Source organism: Manis pentadactyla, chromosome 8 (assembly GCF_030020395.1).
Source record: "Manis pentadactyla isolate mManPen7 chromosome 8, mManPen7.hap1, whole genome shotgun sequence".
Taxonomy (NCBI): Eukaryota; Metazoa; Chordata; class Mammalia; order Pholidota; family Manidae; genus Manis; species Manis pentadactyla.
Window position 1 is genome coordinate 105771197 of NC_080026.1, and position 17265 is coordinate 105788461.

At 38.1% G+C, this 17265-nt stretch overlaps 2 protein-coding genes across 9 annotated transcripts in view; one reads left to right on the top strand and one right to left on the bottom strand.

Moving 5' to 3' along the window:
- Positions 1-11811, top strand: part of PLCE1 (phospholipase C epsilon 1) — a 323016-nt gene extending 311205 nt beyond the window's left edge. For all 4 annotated transcript variants that reach the window (XM_036886335.2, XM_036886337.2, XM_036886338.2 and 1 more), the window contains 5 exons: positions 2230-2439; positions 7560-7715; positions 9099-9317; positions 9646-9858; positions 11677-11811. In XM_036886335.2, the coding sequence (XP_036742230.2) occupies positions 2230-2439; positions 7560-7715; positions 9099-9317; positions 9646-9834 (774 nt within the window). In that variant the 3' untranslated portion in view covers positions 9835-9858; positions 11677-11811. The remainder of the gene's footprint in view (positions 1-2229; positions 2440-7559; positions 7716-9098; positions 9318-9645; positions 9859-11676) is intronic.
- NOC3L (NOC3 like DNA replication regulator) overlaps positions 6895-17265 on the bottom strand; it is a 32468-nt gene continuing 22097 nt past the window's right edge. For 3 of the 5 annotated variants that reach the window (XR_005024952.2, XM_036886341.2, XM_057506113.1), the window contains one exon: positions 10326-16978. Coding sequence is in view for 3 of the 5 variants with exons in the window: in XM_036886341.2 (XP_036742236.2) it covers positions 16850-16978 (129 nt within the window). In the remaining 2 variants the exon portion in view is untranslated. Of the gene's footprint in view, positions 7777-10325; positions 16979-17265 lie in introns of those variants that run through there. The other 2 variants (XR_005024953.2, XM_036886342.2) reach the window with 2 other exon arrangements.

Below are 17265 nucleotides of genomic sequence, written 5' to 3' on the forward strand. Positions count from 1 at the left end.
AAGTCTATTCATAGGCCTCATCTTCCTTCTTAATGCAGAGCTTACTACTCAGTCAGAATTTATGCATGAGCTAGATATGAGAGAGGTCTATCTGCCATCATAGGAATTGGATCAGACTTGTAGAGCATCAGGATGGACCACATTGGCCAAGACATCTTCCGCCCCTCTAGCCATAGGCCTTCATTTGCATGTTAAGCAGCTGCCCTTTTCCCCTTTCCCTGGCACTTTGTCTTGACCTCTGAGACCCTACCCTCTGGTAGTATAGAGGAATGGAGCACCTAAAACAAGAGGATGAGAGTCTGGTACTCCAACCCTGCAGCGGAGCTGACTTAAATCCCCTCATGCAATGCCACTTCTGCTCAGGATCCCCCGAAATCTCTGTGTCCTTCTATAGGCAGGGACGTTGTCCAAGGGAGGGCTTGGACAAGTGAGAAAGCCAAGAGCAAAAAGCAGCATCCAGAGAGGAGGCAGCTCCTTGGAAGGGCAAGGCAGGCCCATGTATAATTCCTTTTCTGTTCCTACTAGGAACTCCACCCTGCTTGGCACAGTGACCTAATATCCTTGCAGACTATTTTATCCTTAACCCATTTCTGAATTCCTTTTCCTCCTTGGGGGTAAACCAAAGGGAGCAGTGATTGAGAGGCAAAACCCCTGAGCTCCCTCTGAAGTTAGGGTGTACGATGAAATGCAACTGCAACCATAGGATGTATGGGAGGATTAAAGCCCCATCGAACATGTACACAGTAAGTGTTCATGAATAGTTGTCCTTTGAGGAGAAGTCTTTATGGACAGGCCAACATTTTGCAACTGACTTAAAGTGAGAGAAAACAACTTAAAATATCAAATTTCATAGATTATCAAACAAAAGCTACTACCAAGGTTTTCTTCGTTCTTTGTTTTTTAAATCGATCCATCCCTGAGCTTCAGTGTCTACTCTCACAAAACACTGTCGGGGTTGAGACTCTGTAAAATGTGAGGACATAAGATAAGGAAACATTGCCATGGACCACCCATAAAAAGCAGCCCATCACTTTATTGTCACCCCACACAAATATCCCACAGACGTAAAGCAGAACTGAGGGGAGCGAGGCGGCCCTCGCAGGGAGGGGGCAGTGCTGCCTGACCTACTCCCAGAAGCTTCGCATCCTGAATTACTCCTTAGTAGTAGCCTCACGCCCGCAGAACCCATAGCCGGGCGTCGATTACAGACCAAGCACTGGGGCAAGGAGAGCAGAGCCTTCCTGCGTCCTCTGCCCCACCGCCCTCAGTTCACTGCTTGTCCTCCCAGCGCTGCGCGGCGCGAGATGTGGCAGGCCAGGCGCCGACTCTGGCAGTTGCATCATTGGTGGAGGCCCGAGGGAAGAGTGTTCGCTGAATCCCGGCCAGATGGTGGCAGCCTTCTCTTGTCACCCACCCCGGGTTCAGCGTTTTGTCAGTAACCCGGGCAATATGAGTGTGGAAGAATACATCAGTAAGAGTGACTATAATGACGGCGAGTGCTTACTGAGTTCTTACAATGTGCCGGTGTTGTGCTTTGTAACCAACCAGTGCCTTAGTCAGAAAGCAAAACAAAATTAAGAGGTTGTTAGTCTTATTATTCCCATTTTATAGACTGGAAAACTGAGTCTCCAAGGGTTTAGATATCTTGCACAACACCTTAGAGCCAGTAAGTAATAAGGGCAGGCCTCAAACCCAGGTCTGTGTGGCTCCAGAGCCTTGTCTCAACCACTCTTGACTGCCCAGAGTCAGCAGCCAACAAAGGAAAAGCTTCTGGGCACGGTGTCAAGAGTTTATTGAAAAGAAAATTCCCAGGAACTTAGGTCAGAGGAGATTAGAATATGACTGAGTATTTTCAAAGTGAAAAAAAGAGATGATCTTGGTAAAATCTGGACTAGGTTCTTTGCTCTTGATTACAAAGAGCTAAATTAATAGATTGAAAAACCTGAAGTTTTTGATTCAGTAGGAGCTCTCATTCCAGCAGTGGGAAAAATAGTTATGCTGTCTGGGGATTATGAATAAATTGTGCCGTTGCCCAGAATGGACATAAACAATCCTTTTTGGACATAAGAGCATTCTTAGATCTTCTCAAAAGAATTATGCAACATTGCAGACTAGGTTTGACTTACAAATCGTACTTCAAACCTATCTGAACACCATGAAAACAGGTTTGTTTTGAATTTTGTCTACTCCTCGGAGGTGTGCCTAAATTTGCCTTTCCTTTTTCTTTAGATTCTGACCATTGAACAAGATACCAAACCTATTGCCACAGATTATTTTTTGATGGAAGAGAAATATTTTATATCTAAAGAAAAGAATGAATGCAGAAAACAACCATTCCAGAGAGCCATTGGTCCAGAAGAAGAGATCATGCAGATTTTAAACAGCTGGTTTCCAGAAGAGGGATATGTTGGCAGAATTGTCTTAAAAACCCAGCAGGAAGTAAGTGTGCCCTGGCCTAGCCTACTCAGTAACAGATCAGTGTGCAGTTGATCACCCCACCACCGGCCACCTCCCTCAGTTTCAGAATTTTTTGTAATTGCAACTTGGTTCATATTATACTTCTGAAATACATGTGGAGAAAGTTTTATTCTTTTGCTCATATTCAGAATGTTATCTCTAAGTTCAAAAATTCAGTGTAAATATTAGAAAAAGGGAACAAGAATTCAAAGGATTCCTTAGGCATGTCCTTGTCTTGGGTCCAGTATGTTATTTATGTGTGTGAACAGACATTGTTGTGAGGGTCACAGTACTGTGTAATGCAAGACCTGTTGGTATTTTACATTTGGGGATTGATTGCCTTCCTGGTAGTGCCTGTTAAAGTTTTAGCTAATAAAAGTGTTCTGTGCTTCTAAGACAGACAACAGCAGTTCTTTGAAAATATTCCACAACTTCACACAAAGACTAACGTACCTCTCAGCTGTGGTCAGAACTATTAAAAATGCATTATCACATTCACTAATATTCCCATGATCATTCTCATAAAGGAAACAATGTCTGCGTGTCAACTCCAGAGTGGTTGCTCCTACTGGAGTTCATTGTTGGAGCACTTTTTTTTTTCCCTTTTTGAATAAACTGGTAAGAGCCCACTACCTTACTACCTTTTAAAAAAATGACACATGAGGTCATTGCTCCAGCATAGGCAGTCATGCCTCAATAACATGTCAACAATGAAGAGGTTGAGTCAGTTCAACAATGTGATGAAGCAAATATTTATTGAGCACTTAATCTGTGCCAGGCTCTATTCTAGGCACATGATATGCTCTTTTGGGGCACCTAAAAGAGCTTGCTGGGACACAGCGGAGATGATAAAGAGCCAGTTTTCAGCATCACATGCTACTTTTTCACTCTGTACTTAACTGTGAACATGACCTGCAGTCTGTACAGAATTCCAGCATCTTCTCTGGGAACCAGAGTCACTGCCTTCCTTCTTAACCTTGCCTTACTTAGACCATAAAAGGACACTTTATTAAGCAAAGAAATGTAATTGTCTCCCCAGCATCCTCTCGCTACCAGACATACCAATTGCAAAGACAGAGAACAAGCATTTCTAATAATAATGGTTCTAAAACTATCAGAGGACTTAGCTCTACTTTTGAAACCATCTTTAAATTCTTCCATTTTTCTTTCCTTTTTGTAATGTGTTGCCTCCTTAATTAACTACATGAAAAAAAGGTATCCTTCCTCTAAGTGATAATGTCAGTAAGTGAATTTTTAAACCATGTATTTGTATAATGATTTATAGGGTTTAAAGCCGTCAAACACTCATTATTCTGAATGACTTCATGATATAATGGAAATGATTTTACACATAAGGAAACTGAGGTTTTGAGAGATTAAATCATGACAGGGTACAAGTAGAAAGAACTGAAGTCTTACTGCTTCCAGGTCAGTGTTGTCTCTGCCATCCTGTGTTGCCCAGGCTGGAGTTGTGTCAGACCTCATGGGCCACCCAACCCAGTACCGGGGAGGAGGGGAGCAGGAAGCATGGCAGGCTGCTGAGTGTGAGTGCCACAACGGGACCTCATCATGTGGTTGGAAGGACTGGGGGGCTTAGGGATGCCCGTATGCAATTAAAGTGTATATGACAACAGGCAGTAGAGAGCTCAGAAAGAAATATTTAATAAAGGCTGGTAGGAAAGACGCATTTTAAAGAAAAGGGGGGAGCAAATTAGAAGGGAAGGCTAACAAGCATTTTCTGATGAATAGAATACAGCAAACTGTCCTGTATATGCCTTTGTTGGGAGGAGATTTTTGAAATGACTGAATGTATGTCAAAAGATAACATCAGTTTAATGTAGCTAGGTTTACCTGGTGCATAGTGGCACTCTACATATTTACTGATGGAACAAATTAATTCAGCAATTATTGAATGCAAGCAGACACTAAGATAGTTGATAAATTGGAGCAATAAGTATTTCCATTTATTCTGTTCTGTGGAACTTTTAGGATATATAAGCAGTTTGCCCATATATTAAAAGCCCCAAACTATCTGTGACCTCTGATCCTTCCCACCTGCCTTTTAGTTTTCTTGTCTCCCAGGCTCTCGAGCAGTCAAGTATCACGTCCTCCTGTGGTGACTGTGCCCTCCTATGACACTTGCTGGGTTTGAAATCAGACAAACCTGGCTTGGCCACAGATTAGATGACCTTGGACAACTGACCTAACTTCTGTAAACCTTTGTGCCCTAATTGTAAATCTATAATAGAAACTACCCTGCTTGACTCAGAAATATTATCATGAGACCTGTGCCAAACATAGAAAAATGCTTAGTAAACTATAAAGTGCTATCCAAGAGGTAGCTATTGTTATGGCCATAACCTATGTCCTCTTTTTCTTTTTCCAATAAGCTTTTTAATTGAAGTATTATTGATATGCAATCTTATATTGGTTTCAAATATATAACACAGTGGTTCAATACTTACCCACAAAGTTAAATCCTCTTGCCTTTTAGTGCAGTTACTATCTGATAATCTATGTCTTCTAATGTGGCTGAAAACTACTTAATAATAAGGTCTGAGTGAGGTTCTAAGGAGTTCTATTAAAAGTAATGCTTATTGTGTGATTGTTGGGGTATCTTATGTGTCAAAAACTTTTTTGTTTTTTTTTTTTCTTGCTTGCTTCCTCATTTTTAGGAAACTAAGATTATAAATTATATCATGTGAATTACCTACCACCCAACCCTGTTCTCTGACTGGTTAAATATATTATCATCAATGCAGTGACATATCATGCAGCAAAATCTCTAGGAACTGACATGAAATAACACAGCAATCTTGTGAGGAAAAAAAACAAGTTGTAGAACAGTGTATGTAGCAGAGTACACTTTCATTTTATGTAATAAAAATACACAAATAACACCCCCAGCCCCAAAGCACAACATAACAAATGGGGTTCAAAACTTCAGTCTTGTGAATTGTAGGGACGATGACTGCAAGATTCATTAAATGATTAGAGAGACTGTAGAGCTGGTGGAACCTTGGCAAGAGGTTCCTGGAGTCAGTCCTTTCTGGCCCTGGCTACAGTTTGATGCCACCTGGTGGCAGTTATCCATTCTGACTTAGCTGTTAATGGGGACAATTCTGGGTCCTGTGGCTGGTTGGAACTCACAGAATAGTGACAGCAAGGAACCTCCAGGATGGCAACAGAAATGTTTTTTAATTGAAGTATAGTTGATATACAAAATTATATTGGTTTCAAGTATACAGCACAGTGGTTCAACAATTACACACATTATTAAATCTTTACCCCAACTAGTACAGTTACTATCTAACAGAGAAAGGTGTTATAGAACCATTGGCTATATTCTTTATGCTGCACCTCCATCCCTGTGACCAATTTATATTATGATTGAGACTTTTATGCTTTTATCCCCCTTACCCTCCACACCCACCCACCCCAAACCCTCCTCCATGGTAACCACTAGTCACTTCTCAGTGTTTAAGTCTACTGCTATTTTGTTTTTTATTCTTAGATTCCACAAATAGTAAAATCATATGGTATTTGTCTTTCTCTGCCTGGCTTATTTCACTGAGCATAATACCCTCCAGCTCCATCCATGTGTTGTAAATGGGAGGATTTCTTTTTTATAGCTGAATAATATTCCATCATGTATATGTACCACATCTTCTTTATCCGCTCTTCTGTTGACGGACACTTAGGTTGCTTCTATACCTTGGCTATTATAAATAAGGCTGCAATAAACATAGGGATGCATACATCTTTTTGAATCAGGGATTTTGTTTTCTTCAGGTAAATTCCTAGAAGTGCAGTTACTGGGTCGTGTATCTATTTTTACTTCGAGGAACCTCCATACTGCTTTCCACAGTGGCTGCACCAGTTTACATTCTCACCAACAGTGTAGGAGGGTTCCCATTTCTCCACATCCTCGCCAACATTTCTTATTTCTAATCTTTTGGATTATGGCTATTCTAACAGCTGTGGGTGGTATCTCGTTTTGGTTTGGATTTGCATTTCCCAGAAATTCTTGATTTTTCTGATTATTTAGTGCCATTTCAGTGGCCTGATCTGAGGACTTTAGGCTAGAAGAATGGAGACTGGAGGACCTTCCTGCCCAATGTTCACTTCCTGAGATGGGGTTTCCTAGGCTTACCTGCCTTTCCTCTCCTTCCCCTTCATTCCTCCCACTTGCAGGGTAACTGTAAGCTACCCTCGTTTGAGAATGGGGCTAACAAAGAACACTAGCGATTCGACAATCACATTATATCCAACATCACATCCTATTTAAATTCACAGTTTCATTGTATATATGTATTTACATATACAAAAGTGTATTTGTATATCCATAGGAAATGTTTAGAAGCACATATAACCTAATAAAGTGGTTTTGTATGGAGAATGAGAGAAAAAATGGGAAAAGTTTGCCTTATGATTGATATTTTTGTACTGTGAAAATGTTTAATAAGGTATTCTATAGGCATATCTAACTATTCATGTAATGCTTGTAATTATATATGTAAAATTCACTGATGACCAATTCTCATTATTATTGAGAATTTTGCCAATGTTCATTTCAATATCACTTACCTCCAGCCATAATTTCAGGCTGATGTTTCTCCACTGTGGGTTTTGTTCATCCAGCCTGGCTGAATGCCAGCTTCTCATGATCACTTTTCAGGTATCTAGCATTTCTTCAGTATTCAACATCTATATGGAAAATGGGTGGGCTTTCTCTTGAAAGTAATTCAGTGTTCTTATTTGACTTGCGCTAATTTGCAGAATGGTATATTGTCTTTTTACAAATGTATCTACAGTTGGTTTGGATTCAAAATCCACAGCTAATAGGAGCAGATCTACTTGCCTTGCCTGTTCAGGGCCAGACCTTATCAGTTTTTAACCTCAGCCAAAATATCCATGTTCCTTCTTCCTCTCAGAAGACATGTCTCTACTTTTAGAATAGGTTATGAAATATTAGTGTATGAAATATAAAGCTAAGAAGTTGTTTCCACATTACCAAAATACCTCTTAAACTTTTGATAGACTTTTCTTTCTTATCCTGTATCATTTTCCCATTTACCCATACTTTTCTTTTTTTAATATAGAACCTAGAAGAGAAAACCATTGTTCAAGATGATAAAGAGGTGATCTTGAGCTCAGAGGAGAGTTTCTTTGTTCAAGTGCATGACGTTTCTCCAGAGCAACCTCGAACCGTCATCAAAGCGCCCCGTGTCAGCACTGCACAGGATGTCATTCAGCAGGTGGTCGGGACAGATCAGATGTCAGCTGATCTTGTGACTGAAGTTGTAGAGTAATGGAGATCTGCAAAGGCAGATTATGCCTCTCAAGATTAGCAAATATTAGTTCATTCCTTCAATAGATACTTGCCTGGCATCTACTAGGAGTCTGGCTCTCTATGACACATTGATAAGTTTTAAGAGGTGGCTCTGCGGAGTAATAATTTTCTTGTCCCAGAAAGTCCTGCAGGAGGCCTACATGACCCTCCTCCAGGCCATGCTTCTTTGTGTGCATAATTTTGGGGAACTACATTTCCTTTCTTCAAAGACTTGTCATAGTTTGCACTCATTCAACACCCATTTGAGAAGCAATTCTGTATAACGGCTAACAGCACGGACTCCAGATCAGATTGCTCCAGGTTCAAATCCCAGCTCTGAGATCTTGAGCAGGTTATTTAGCCATCTGTGCCTTAGTTACAGTGATATGCTGGTAAACTGGCTATCAAAAAAAAAAAAGCCCTGATTTGTAGCATTTGTCAGTTTGTTATGTAAATACCTTGTCTGATTTCTGTTCAACTAGCCACTCCAGTTGGCTTCAGCACACTACTGTGTGGCAGGTTACCACGTATAAACATGGAGATAGTATAACAGTACTTCCCATAGAGTTGTAGTAAACATTAAGTCAGTAAATATATATAGGCATACAATGCCTAGCACATGGTAAGCACTATTTAAATGCTATCTGCTATTATTGCATGATAATTTGGTTCGTATTAACCTCCTTAATATGCTTTGAACTCCAAGAGGGCCAGCGATGCTTCCTTTGTTCACATGTGTCCCCATAATACAGTATCTGGGACTTTGTAGGCCTTCACCAGACATTTGATGAGTAAGTGCATAAATGAAAGGCAGTCTTCCCCTAAGTGAGAAATGAAACCAGGTGAGTTTTAAAATGCCTTCAACATCAAAACTTTGTGATAAAGAGGCAACCTAATAGGACAGACAGCAAGGCTCCTGAGGGCCAGGATTCTGTGCCTCACAGTCCATGTGACCTTCATGTCTATGAACTTTGGTGCATGCAGAAAATCCAGTTCAAGATTTTACTTATTACTTGTTAGCTGTACATCCTCTGGAATCTGTTTCATCTCTATAAGCTTAAGTTTCCTGAAATAGGGATAATAATTCCTAAACCATGGGCTGCTGTGCAGCTCAATAAGGTAATGTGGGAAAGTACTATGTTAAGCTAGAATTACACAAATATAAAATGAGGAGTGGGATGATGAGCTCTGGAAGCTCCCCTCCTTTTCTAAAAGTCTATGACATTTTTCCACATTAAAATTTATTTAGAATGAATGCAGGTGTTGGAGATGCTGTGTCTTTATTCAGTTGATCAAACTTATCTTTCAGACTTTATGCAAAGCCAAGTATTCCTACAGCATCCTGAGCAACCCCAACCCAAGTGACTATGTGCTTTTGGAAGAGGTGGTGAAAGATACTACCAACAAAAAGTCTTCTATCCCAAAATCCTCCCAACGGGTCCTTTTGGATCAAGAGTGTGTGTTTCAAGCCCAAAGCAAGTGGAAAGGTGCAGGAAAATTCATCCTTAAGCTAAAGGAGCAGGTGCAGGTAAAATTCAAGATTATTTTGTTTTCTTCACAAATTATTTGATATCCATAACTACATTGTAATCAAATTTGGGAACTAGTGAAAGGTAGGAGAAAGTTTCTGAGCCAAGGAATTTTGTTTGAGCAAAATTGTTTGGCCTTGTTTTCACTGTGAAAAGAAATACATTCCCCCCTGGTGAAGCAGTCCTGAGAGGGGGAGGCCCTCTGCACTTCTTTCCAAAACTCTACTTACTAGAGAGGGAAGAGGAAAGTGCCTTCTGATATGGTGCCAGGTGACTGAGGATCCTGGCTTTAATCTAATACCAATAGATGGTTCTTTTTCCTCACAGGCATCCCGAGAAGACAAGAGAAAGGGTGTTTCTTTTGCAAGTGAACTCAAGAAGCTCACCAAGTCAACAAAACAGCCCCGAGGACCCACCTCATCTTCTCAGGTCTTAGCCTCAGAAAGCATCCAAAACAAGGAGGAGAAACCTATGGGCTGCATGTCCTCTAGTGACACCATAGACTATCGACAGTGACCAAGGGTGGCACATCTTACCCAGGTACACTAAGTCATGCACAGCTCTGAAACAGGGGTCAGTGTATACTACTCTGCAAGACAGTTTGTACAGAATCTTTTGTCTTCTCCAAGAGGAGGTTATCTCCTGAAGACAGGTAGGAATGGTACCTTAAAACAGGAAAGGGCTCTGCAGATATGTGTACTTTTGGCATTTATAATTTTAGACCCCCTTATTTTGTAGATAACTAAACAAAGAGCCCAAGAGGACAACCAACTTGCCTTAACTACTCCATCAGCCTGGGCCCATCAGACAGAGAACTGTCTTAATTACTGGTAACTCACATAAATATTCTTGAAGGGCTGCTTACATTGTAAGCATGTAAACATACATGAAGGGCACGTTCCATTGATGTTCTAAGACCTGAAATGCCCAAGAGACCAGCAGCATAGTAAAACCATTGCATCTGTGTTCATCATCATCAGGAACCTCTTACATAAAACTACAGATGCTCACAATTAAAGAATTTATTGATACTTCATGACAAATTTTATTCATAACAGCCCAAAGGAAGGCCCAATACATTTAGCTCATCTTTCTACATTTGAGGAGAAATTCCCAAAGTAATTAGTGCCCCATGCTATAACAAATCTCTCTGAAAACAATAGATAAGGCCAAATGCAGAAAACAGCCTCCTTCAGAATATCTGTATATCCTACTATTCTGAGAGATTCAAGGTCATGTAGGTTCTTTATATAAAGGTTCTTCTGCCCCAGTATCACTGAGACCATTAGTGCCTTCTCCAAAATCCAAGTGAGCTTTAGGATTAAGAACCAACACTGAGCCTCTCCAACTTTTAGAAAATGACTCATCACAGCAGTCTGTAGACATGCCATAAAGACTATGATCAAAATTTGAAAGTTTTCCATATCAACTTTATCATCAAGTAAATCATAGGTGTGATAACGTTATACACACCTCTGTATTATAACCTCCATAATGACAGTGAAGTTACACTCTGCCCATTGTGCTATTACACTAAGTACATAAGAATATAACTCCACGAGAAATGTGACTTTAAAATAATATGCTAGCTATAATGAGTATTATCAATTGCTTACACTTTAGGAGAATAGAGGTGTTGGTGATTTAGGTGAAAGCCTTTGGACTCCATTTTCCTGCAGCAAGCAGACATTCAGAATCATGCAGTGGATCTCGGCTTTGCTTAAACTTGGGGACATTTTTCTTTAAAAATAGCCATCGGCAGTGCATCTATGGGAATATATATCCCATGTTTTTACTGCTTTCTAAGTGACATAGTATTTCTGTGTGTGTGTGATACTTGCTTTATTGTCACAGTCTAGAACAAAACAAAATATCTGAGGTAAGCCTGTACATAAAGTCTTAACATTTCCTTAATATCAAATATCTAGTCAGCGTGCAAATTTCCGACTGCCTCATAACTTGACACAGTATTTGTTATTTGTTCTAACTTTCATCTCTAAAATCTCAAGAATTACCCCATAATAATAACCTAAGAATTTCTCTAAACAAGTATTTACCTTACTCTTACCTGAATAATGTTTAAGGAATTCCACCTTCTTAAAAAAAGTTGAAGAGTTTGTGATTTAAAAAAAAAATCTAAAGAATGTGGTGTTCCAGGGAAGAACTAGCCTAACGTTCTACCTCCTAGTTACACTGTGTTATAATATTGTGAGTTTATAGGAAATGGTCTCCCCCGAACCCAGCCATTGAGCTGAGGGTTTCTGTTGGTTGAATAGCAGGAAAACCCTTGCTGCACTGTAACTATTTCTGCTCCTTTATTTTAAATATACTAACAAGCCTATATATACAATTCTACAGGTGAAGATCTTTTGGCAAGAAGTTAAAGTCAAGAATAAACATGATGGAAACAAATATAATTTCCTCATTTTCATTAGATTTAAACTGGAAATTGATGATTTCTGAACTGAAGCCTCCATACAGGTTGTGAGTTCCATACTGAGGACAAGCAAAATGGCACAGGACTGGCTACCAACCAATTTCCTGATGAAGGAAGCAAAAAAGCCCAGGAGATTGCCATTTTATAAATGTCAACAGTTGGAAAAAGCACTAAGCTTGCAGTAAATGACTTAGAGCAAAGGTCAGCCAACTGTCTTTAAGTTTTTGCCTTTAACTTTTTATGGGCCATATGGTCTCTGTTACAACTACTAGGCTTTTGTAACGCAAAAGCAGCCAGACAACATACATGTGAATGAGCATGGCTGTGTTGCAATAAAACTATTTACAGACACTGAAATTAAATTTTATATAATTATTACTTGTCATAAATATTCCTCTTTTGGGTTTTTAATCATTTAAAAATGTAAAAACTATTCTTAGTTCAAAAGCCATACAAAAACAGGTGGCAGGCTGGATTTGGCCCAGGGGCCACGGTTTGCTGACCTGAGAAACCTGGGAACAAGAGGCAGGGATCCGTGAACAGGCTAGTTTAGTCACACATCTTAAGGATGAGAATTGGTAGCTTTGGGGCATTGCAAATGTAAATACGTCCTAAAAGATTCATTAAAAAGTAATTCAATTTAGTTCCTGTATTGTGTACCACAGTATACTTCCTCTTAAGGGTTTTTTACATATAGAATGATGCTGGGGTTTTGTTTTTGTTTTTAAGATTATTGCTTATATATTCACAGATTACTCTACTTTTGGTTTTCACAAAATGAATTTAGAATAATGTATAATTTTAACATTACTAAGTTGTGATGTCTTAACAAGAAACTTAACCATTTTTTTAAAGCAAAAGTAGATTGAGTTGGTGTTTAAATTTATTTATTTTTCAAGGTTTGTACTGACACTGTACTAATATATTTATTATACAGTTTTCTTGATATCACTTATGAAGTAGAAGCATTAGTGGTTCTATCTATTTCAAGACAAATCTCCTAAAAATAAAAATACATGCTCTGAATACCTGAAATGGGCCAGAATTTCATATAAAAAAGGCTTTCATTCAATAACTGAAGAGCTATTGATCCAAGTCATACTTGCCATTTAATATAAATTATTTTTAAAACTTCACTGTATAAAACTACCATGCAAGTAAAGATTTCTTCTTATTCTTGGTATGAAGCAAATTATGCTTTTAAAATGAAATGTGTGTCCCTCTAAAGTAAAAATCCAAATTTTATCTATTAAAATTTAAGACATTTATCTTCAAATTACAAAACACACCGAAAAAGCCTAACCTTTGCTTTGGGAAGTTTTTTACCTGTTATAAAAAAATGAATAAAACAGCTCCCAGGTTCTTTGCATATTCTAAAAACAGAAGTGTTAAAAATATTTTTCATGTTATCAGAAGTTCTGACTCCAAGCCTTAATGCTAGAACCACCACTTACTTGTTAACAGAAGTCAGGCTATTTGAGTTTGATGTTTGTACAGTGCTACAGGTTTCTTTCTAAATCAAGTAATTGGTCTGTAACAAATGAATAATGCTGCCCTGTTTTAAAAAATATTCCAGAAACACTTTATCAAGCTTCTGTAAGCCAATAGGCATTTGCCTCTGGTTTGGCTTAGCATTACTGAAAACTGATTACTGATCTAATAAGCTAGTCAAAGAAAACTACAGATTAACACATGAAAAGCAAGACTGGTGTTTCAGGTTTATCAGTTGACCTTGACTCTTTACGAGCTTCATCTGCTACAGCACAAAATCTGAATCTTACTGTGAAACTGAATGCAAAACTAAGTTTTAGCAAACGAGTGAACACAGCTGATCACCTCATGCTGCAATCCAACTTGGTTGTCCACTCTGTTTGAGGGGAAAGTACATACTCTATTTTGAATCTGAGACTTTAGGAAGAGTACACTGCTCAAAAATATAAAGGGTCTTCTCTAGTATTACAACTAACCAGCACCCACTTTGTATTTGCCAAAAATAAGAAATTTTTACTTATAGCTAATATGAATTTTAGTTATATTAGTATACCAAATGAAAGAAATTAGCCTATTTAGAATGTATCTAAAATAGCTACCCAGGCTATAACCATTACTACTTCATACTTTTCAGACTACTAAAAATGTGGGTAGCAAACTTTTATCAGTAAAGTTGATACAGAAAAGAATCTAAATAAGCAAGCTGGGTTTATTACACAATTTAACGAAAAATATTTTAAGAGGCTTCACTGAAAACAAAATGAAAAGGAGCTTTTGAGTTCTCAGTGTGTTAGGCAGTGCCAACGTGTAAGAACATTCCAGCTGGCCAGAGGGGATTAGAGTAAGAATCGAATGTGCTGTGTGAGTGTGGAAGAAATAGATGAACTTTCAGTCACCTGGCTCATTTGGAATTGGTTGCTTTGCCAAATATTATAAAATTACATGAGGGTGTTAAGGAATTGAGCATAAGTTTGAGGATAAATTTATAGGAAGTAACAATACTATTTGGGCAGAAAGTACCCTCTTGAAGGAATGCCTCTCTTCATGTCATCCTTAGTAAGTAGAAATTATTTATAAATTCTCCAGTTGGTGGTCAATACAGAGTTTAATCTCAGCAAAAGTGAATTACAGATGATCGTTTTTTATTTGCTTTCATACAAAGGCCTCCCATCCAATGGCTCTGGAGACACTGGAGGATCATTAGTGGAAGTGGGCCTCCCCTGCCGCTACAGACGTACTGTCTTTTTAGGACTACATCTTCCCCTTCCTCTGCTCTCTCCCTTTCCAATTTCTGATCTTACACTTGGCAGAGTTAAGAGGTAGCCTACAGGGAGAGTGCTCTCTTGACGGCTGCCTCTGACCCCTTTCAGATGCTTCTCTCACATCAGCAACAAGAAAAGAAGTGAAGACCTGGGCCCCAAAAAGTTATTAGAAAACGGAGGTTGCCTCTCACACAAAGTCTACACTTGGGTCAACATTTCCATGATACAGCACACTGTTAACAATTTATGTTTTTGCCATCTCTCTGTATCTACTTCCTAAAAGTAATCTTTGGCTGATGGGAGATTTTGACAAGGGAATATCTAAAATGAATTTTTTGAAATACTTACTGAATCTCCATGATTACCAAGCTATTCACATACATCTCTTAGATCCAAAACAATACTATGGCCAAGCCTGACATCAAGCAGGCTCTAAAGCCTTCCCTATTTCAGATGTCACAGGTTTCAACTTTCAAACAACTCACTCTGACACTGATTTGAGTAATATCATATTTTTTTTAATGTTATGAATGATTTGACTCAGCATGCAAGATCATGGAAGACTGAGGTTATGTGTTATGCTGTTATTACCCCACTTCAGTTTTAAGTGCCTAGCACAGTGCTAAGCACATAGTAGGTGCTCAATATTTGTCTAGTAAAAATGAATATTTAAGGCTGTAGCTTAGCATAGCCTCAAAGTGTGTGTATGTTATTGTTAATGACTACAGCCATCTCGTTCTGAAAATGAAACTCATCAATACAAGACTACATATGTTAATGCACAAGTATATTGTATCCTCAAATTCGTGTAGGATATTTAAATACTAGATGTATACTTTTATGGTCTCATTGTGATTCTCTGTATGTGTAACAAGGTTAAAAACATAATACAAGTGTGCAATAGTTGATGAATTTCTACTTTAAAATTGGTTTTTCACCCAAACTATAGTTTCTGCTGCCAAAGTGAAATACAAACGTATTTGTATATGTTTGGAAAATAAATGATTTGTGACATGTATTGGTTACTTGTACTCTAATGGGGAAAGACCCTTTGGTCATCCAAACAACTGTTCATAACATTCCTGGACTTTGCTTTATATCCAAAAGGTAGGTTAAAAACAAGTATTTATATGGTGAATCACACATTTCTCATCATTAAATAATCAAGCTTAAAGAAACTGATTTTAGAAACATGTCTTAAAATCACACATAATATGCTAAAAGATTAACATGCACTGTTGAGCTGATATTCTTCACTCTGCTGGTATAATAAAAAAAATCTCTATTATTTACTTTATGAGAAAAAAAGCTTTAAAATCTATACCAAAGTAATTGCCTTCTACAGCTTTGAAGAAATTAAGAGATCTATTTAATTGGACCACTGCATTTTTTTTAGTTCTCAGATCACAAGAATAGGAAGCAGAAAAAAGCAGCTGTTTTACTTAACTATTCAATACTTATGAGCTGGTCATTAAAATATTTATTTCATATGCCATGACTAGAATATAGCAATAGCTATTACATAAAATACAGCTTTTTAATTATATTCGTAAGAAGAAGCATTTTTTCTGTACCTGAAAAAAAAAAGAGGAAGAAGGGGGGGAAAATTCCCTTCACTGGGTATCCTTTATCCTTAAAACAGGGTAAATTTCCAGACTTGGTTTTTCTACCCAGGAGCAATTCTTCCCCCATCACCCTCTAAAGCATGTCAGAAAATGCAAAGAACTTAGAACTCTGAAGAGACTAGAATCTCATTCAAACTTTGAAAGTAGCCACAATAAACACTCATTCGTTTTTAAAAAGGCCAAATTAGGTTACTTCTTGAAGTGTGTATCATCCAGCAAAAGCCAATGAACTTGGTGTCTAATTTCAAGCTATTTTTTATTTTCTCAGAGATCCGCATAAAAACTCAAATTCAGAACTTTTCACTGTTCCATCCATAATGTTGTAATAAAAACAGACTTTATTTGGTTATAAAGAGTAGATGAATGGTAAAACCAGTCTCACAGTCTTGATTTTTCTATGCCCTCGTTTTAATCTAGCAATTGAGTTTCAATTAAGTTTGGTTCAAAGACTTTTTAAAAGCTGTAGCTTAATATGTATATTACATTTTTAAAAGGCAACATCACTAAGAAGGAAATTCCAAATATCAGAGGGGGAAAGGCTTTTGATTCCCCTTTCTTAATGAAATATTTTCAGAACTGGGACAGAACCCTCTGCTACTCAAAGGAAATTAGGAAGTTTCCCTTGTATAAAAGGAGAAGATCCTAAGTTAATATGTCTTTATGTGCATCTATACAAACAAATATATTAGAAAGTCCACTGACTCTTCATTCTTCTACTACTGCAGTGAAGTTTCCAAATACTTGGTGAAATCCAAAGGCAAATGAGTATCAACTTCATTGCAATGTCTTTTGATTAGTTGATTTAAATCTTTATTCAAAAATGAATCCCCTTGTAAAACTTTATCCTGAAAAAATATAAAAGAATGAGTTAAAAGTTCTTATGTCATAAGCAAAAGCCACGCTGTGAGCTACTAAGCTGAAAGTGGCAATAGCCAACACCCAGCCAACACATGAAACATAACAACAGTGCTGCATCAGGTCTTGGACATACCCTATAGCAAACAGAAAAGTCTCACAAACCGTCTCTATGGAATTCCAATCCCAGAGACCTATCCTCCATCAATTCCTAAACATGGAAAAAAACTACCTATAAAACAATTAAGGACGTTGGAATAACTTATTAAGAGACATT